Below are 5,952 nucleotides of genomic sequence, written 5' to 3' on the forward strand. Positions count from 1 at the left end.
GTCCCGATTTATACCTGAACCGGGACTAATGGGCTGACCAAGCCCGAACCAAAGCCCTGTTTTCTACTAGTGATACGTCGTTTGATTTGGAAATTATTGACCCAGTCAAAATGGTCAACCAAATCTTAAATTGTATACACAATTGAAAAAAAAACCTTCAAAATTGAGAAATATGGTGAATTAAAAGAATTGAATAAGAGAGCTCCTTTAGAAATTATATACCCAGTCAAAATTGGGTGATCAATTCTAAACTAAAAACCTCAACTAATTTTATGGCCTTAAAAATTATAAAGCACAGTGTATAGTATAATAGTATTGAATGAGAGAGCTTTGAAAAATTGTTGATTCAGTTATAATCAGATGACCCAATTCTAACTCAAGACCCAAATTGAATGTGGGCTTTTAAAAACTTGGGAGTATAGTGGTATAGCGAAAATTACTTCGGTGCTCGGACTTAACGGAGGCTGGGTTTAAAAAAATCAACAAAATTCAATTTCTTACATTTCAAAAAATTGTTAAAAAAATATAGACATGCGAGGCATAACACGCATGTGTATAAATTTTCAGGACGAGATAGCTATGCAAAAAAGATAAATCTATTGCTTTTCAACGCATGATACTATTCATTACAAAAGTCCATGGATTTCTTCTTTCTGCACAGGTCACATCTCAAGGTATTTCGTTTTAAAATTCTAGACACATACATATCATATCCTTGTGTGCTTGTACAACTTTTTCAGAATCTTTGCAAAAGAAAAAGTATAAATTACCGCATATTTAGTAGCTTCCCTTGTTCACATAGTAGTTTGCCACAAAGTACTTCTACCACGTCGTCTAAAGAACAAACCTCCTACTACGTACAGTACACATATGTGTCGGTGAAACACCCTCTAATCCAACCAAACTCAGTAGCCGGTGTCCACAGGGAAAGCGTACGGCAGGTCGTTGGCCACCGGCACGTCGCTGAAACCGTCGCCTCCGGTGTAGAAACCAGTGAAGTCGACCCTGGGTTCTCGCACGAAGGCCTCCTGCCGGTTGATGCCGCAGGACAGCCCGTCGCCGTCGACGCGCATCTTCTTCTTGCCCACCTGGACCTCCCCGTCGAGAAGCAACCGCGGCCTCTTGGCCTCCGCGCCCTCGCCGGGGAACAATCCGCCGCCGCAGCTCGAGTTGCCTACGAGGCGGCGCAGCACGTCGGGGTCTCCGACGACCTTGAGGAGGAAGGCGAGCATCAGCTTGGGCCGACGCTCGGCGTCCTGCACCCGGCGCCGCATCGACGCCAAGCGGTCCTCGGTGGCCCTCTGCTCCTCCTTCAGGCGAACCACCTCCATGGCCAACATCTTGCTGCTGATGTCTTCATCCTCCTCCCCGTCGGCGTCTTCCTTGCCACCCTTGCCGCCGCTCCGGCGCCGGACGATGCGGGGCAGGAGGTGCGTCTGGCCCCGGAGGAAGGAGGCGTGCGCGAACTCCCAGCGGTCGGGGTCAACCTTGCGAAAGCCGTAGGTGTTGAGCTGCCGGACGAAGCTGGAGAAGTTGGCGTGCTTGAAGTGGGCCGGGAGCAGCGCGTGCGAGAAGGTGAAGGGGTCGGCGACGACGAAGCTATTGCTGGCCGGCCCCCACCTGACAACCGCGTCGGTGGCCGGGTCGTCCACCATCGCGAACGTCTTTGCCACGAACGGCGCCACCGTGCCGCCGCTCCCTGAGCACTCCATGCCGCCGGCGCCGCTCATCTTTCACTAGCGAATGGTCTAGTGCCACGAATGAGGAATGACTGTGAGAGTCGTAGCCGAGCTATACATATACTCGAGGGACGTGCGCGCGCAGGGAGGCCGCCTGATGGACAGCTGCCAAGTACGAGTGGACGCGTGTCCCCGCTGGGGAGCCCTGCGTGGCGTCCCCTAGTCAGGGCAAAAGATCGATCTTGATACGTGTCGCTCGCCGACAATGAATCAGCCCGCTGTCAACTGTCAGCCTCCTTACTTTTATTCAAAAGCCGCCCTGTCAACATCTGCATACAACTACTAATTGCAGAGCGTAGTGTAGACCCTCGAGCTCATCAGTGGGCCTCAATACGTGCCTCTTCCGTCTTGGATGAGCAAAGATATAAACAATATCTTGGACCTCGATTGTCGCGTATCTACAAGTGTTGTTCAAGCTTTCCGTTTCTTTAGTGTAGAAAATGTTCTCTTGCCTCTTTTGGCGACTAAAGAAGCAATCTGACGTGTGGACAGGGGAAGAACACCACGCACGGCGTTGATGGAAACATTAAAAAGGGTTGGTTGATGGGATGCAAAATGGTGCGGTTCCACCTGCTCCAAAATTTACGGATTTAGCTTTGTCGCCTGCCGGATATATGCTTGAGGCCGATCGAGGCACGCGGTCCTGGCGATACGGCTACGTCGATCGGCTTGTCCGCCATCTGGGTAGCACGTGGCCACCAACAGCGCCCTGGTTGTCCAGGCTTATTCCAAACTAGTTCTGGCCATCTCAGGCCCGGCCCTGCTGGCCCACCCAGGCCCGGCCCTAAAATCCAGGGCCTAGCCCTAATGGGCTTGTCCATGGGCCGGGTTTGGGCCTGAGTTTTGAGCCCATTAGTAGGGCCTGGACGGGTTTGGGCTTGGCATATTGGCGTTTTAAGAAAGAGGCCCGATCCACGACCCTAAGCCCTAAGGGTTTTTGATCAGATGGGCCGGGCTTGGGCTTGAAAAGTAGGCCCAATGATAAGGCTTGGGAGGGTCTGGGCCTCAGTTTTCTGCCGTGGGCTTTTTTAGGCCCGGCCCAAGCCCGGCCCGGTCCGGTCCATGGCCAGATATATTCCAAACATACCATCAATGTTGTCATTTTGTATATTATTAGATCATTTAAATAGTAGTAGCGTGGGTTGCATCCGCGCTGCTACTGCTAAAAATTAGTTGTAGCGCCGTATCAGTAGCGTGGGCCCCCGTGCTACTAATAGGTCATTACCTCGTGCTATTACTATGATTTTTTCCATTTAGTGCTTGGAAATGCTTTCTTCTGGCCTAGCACGCTTACGAACATATTTTTCTAAGACTTCCATAAACCTCTTAAAGAGTAACATATTGTGTAGAAATACAGGACCCAGAATGGCAATCTCTTCGACTTGGTGAACTAGGACGTGTGTCATAATATTGAATAAGGATGGTGAGAACCCCAACTCGAAATTGACAAGACATTGGACCAAATCACTCTGTAACCTTTGTAGGATTTCTGAATTGATTACCTTATGAGAAATTGCATTGAGGAATGCACATTGTTTCACAATGGATAATCGAACATTTTTTGGTAGAAGCCCCCTCAATGCAACCGGAAGCAGTTGCGTCATAATCACGTGGCAGTCATGAGACTTTAGGTTCTGAAAAAAATTTCTCTGCCATTTTTATTATTCCCTTTATATTCGACGAGAAGCCAGACGAGACCTTGATACTGAGCAGGCATTCAAGATTTTCTTCTCTTATTTGGTAAGAGCGTAGCTGGCAGGACCTTGATACTGCTTTAGATCCATGTCGTCTTTTTCTTTTACACGTTGCTAGTCCTCCCATGTCTCCGGTGTATCTTTTGTCTTCCCGTACACGGCCAAGAAACCTAGCAGGCTCACGCAAACATTCTTTGTCACGTGCATCGCGTCGATTGTAGAGCGGACCTCTAGGTCTTTCCAATAGGGTAGGTCCCAAAATATAGATTTTTTCTTTCACATGGATGTGTGTTCCTCAACGTCATTCGAAACAGATTGTCCGCCAGGAGACTTTGCAAAGATTACTTGTAAATTATTGGCCATGTCAAGTATAGCATTACTAGTACGGAGGACGAGCTTCTTCTGGTGATCTGCCTAACCTTTGAAACGCTTTCCTTTCTTTCTTAAGGCATGCTTTCTTAAGGCGTGCTTGGTTGGAAGAAATCGGCGTCCATGCGTGGTATCCCTTTTTGTCTATCCTGAAAGGTTACTAAGAGTGGGCCAATCATTGATGGTTACAAATAGCAACACTCGTAGGTCAAAATCCTCCTGTTTTTTCTCATCCCACACACGTACACCTTTTTCGCCATAGGTGTAAAAGTTCTTCAACTAATGGCCTTAAGTACACATCAATGTCGTTGCCGGGTTGCTTGTGGCCTTGGATGAGCACTGCATAATAATAAACTCCCGCTTCATGCACAACCAAGGAGGAAGGTTATAGATACATAGAGTCATAGGCCAGGTAATATGATTGCCGCTCTCCTCCCCAATAGGATTAATGTCATATGCACTTAAACCAAACCATACGTTCCTTGCATCACCTGCAAAGTCCCGCCACTCTCTTTTGATTTTTCTCCACTGCGACCCATCAGCAGGTACTCTCAACATCCCGTCTTTCTTACGATCTTCTTTGTGCCATCACAACAACATATTATAGGTGCATATCACATCACCTTGGCAGGAAGCCTCTTCCTGGGGGCGCTCGCCCTCAACATCACCAAGGTCATCGAATCTGATCTTATACCGTAATGTACCGCATACCAGGCATGCATTCAAATTCTTGTACTCCTTACCGCGGTAGGGGATATAGTCATTAGGGCATGCATGTATCGTCTGCACCTCTAATCCTAGAGGGCAGAGAACCTTCTTTGCCTCATACGTAGTGTTAGGCAATTCATTATCCTTTGGAAGCTTCTTATTCATTATTTTCAGTAGCGAACCAAATCCTTTGTCAGATACACCATTACCTGCCTTCCATTGCATCAATTCCAGTGTGGTACCGATCTTTGTGTTGCCATCTTTGCAATTTGGGTACCGAGCTTTGTGTTACCATCTTCGCAATTTGGGTACTGAGCTTTGTGTTGCCATCTAACATGCGATCGAAATTCAACTTCTCCCTTTCACTTTCGAATCCTCTTTGTGCATGAACAACGATCCGACGAAGATCATCATCGGGCACATCTGGTGCCTCTTGATCTTCAGCTTTCCCAATTGTAGTATCACCGTATTCAGGGAACATAGGATGCGGATAGTGATCATCATCCTTTTCTTTTTCATTGTCTTCCATCATAACTCCTCTTTCTCCATGCTTGGTGCAAACATAATAGTGGGGCATGAAACCCTTCTCAAGCAGGTGGACGAAGGGTTTTTGAAGAAGAGTAATTCTTCGTATTCTCACACTGAACACATATACATAAAACTAAACCTGGGCAAATGTCGGGCCAGGCCAGGTTTCGGGCCGGGCTTGTAAAAGCCCGACCTTCATTTCTCAAGCCCGAGCCCGGCCCGAAGCCCGAAATACTCCCTGATTTCAAGCTCGAGCCCGGCCTGAAATCAAGCCCGAAGATCGAAAGCTCGACCTGAACGCTATTTTTTAGTACGTGTACGTGAAAGCCCGGCCCGAAGCCTGAAAGCCCGGCCCAAAAAATAGAAAAAGAGAAGCCTGAGCCTGGCCCGAACTACATTCCGGGCTGCAAAACAAAGCCCGAGCCCGGCCCGAGTGTCAAGCCCGGCCCGGCCCGGCCCGGGTTTTTCGGGCCGGGCTCGGGCCGGGTCGTCGGGCCGGGCTTCCCATGCCCGAGTTTACATAAAACCATTCTACTTGTTTGCCTCAGCCACATCGAGAAATTATGCAGGCCCGTAATGTACTCGGAAGTGCGGCGGTCATCGTACATCCATTGCACGTTCATCTGCTTTATGTAATTAAGTATATCAAAAATCATTACAGAACATCATGAATAGAGAAATAACCAAATTAATACAAGTTCATAATCACATTAAAACCAAAGTACAGTAGTGATCAAATGTTATTACTGCAAAAATAAATACATAAATTTCATACATGGTTCTCATAAAACAACATACAACTATGTAAAACATTTAAATGCAACAACAAATGCGATCGAAATTGCAACTAAGGTAACAATTGATCCAACAACACAATGATACCAAGCCCCTTTATCAATGTCATATTTTCTAAT

At 47.5% G+C, this 5,952-nt stretch overlaps 1 protein-coding gene across 1 annotated transcript; it reads right to left on the reverse strand.

Annotated features, from left to right (window-relative positions):
- Positions 1-705: 705 nt before the first annotated feature.
- Positions 706-1,783, reverse strand: LOC123066828 (heat stress transcription factor C-2a). Its single transcript, XM_044489831.1, has one exon. The coding sequence runs from the start codon at positions 1,728-1,730 to the stop codon at positions 906-908; it is 825 nt and encodes a 274-aa protein (XP_044345766.1). The 5' UTR covers positions 1,731-1,783; the 3' UTR covers positions 706-905.
- Positions 1,784-5,952: the final 4,169 nt, after the last annotated feature.

Source organism: Triticum aestivum, chromosome 3B (assembly GCF_018294505.1).
Source record: "Triticum aestivum cultivar Chinese Spring chromosome 3B, IWGSC CS RefSeq v2.1, whole genome shotgun sequence".
Taxonomy (NCBI): Eukaryota; Viridiplantae; Streptophyta; class Magnoliopsida; order Poales; family Poaceae; genus Triticum; species Triticum aestivum.

Excerpts from the sequence above, each read along its gene's own strand:
- LOC123066828 (XM_044489831.1), bottom strand. The coding sequence starts at position 1,730 with ATGAGCGGCGCCGGCGGCATGGAGTGCTCAGGGAGCGGCGGCACGGTG.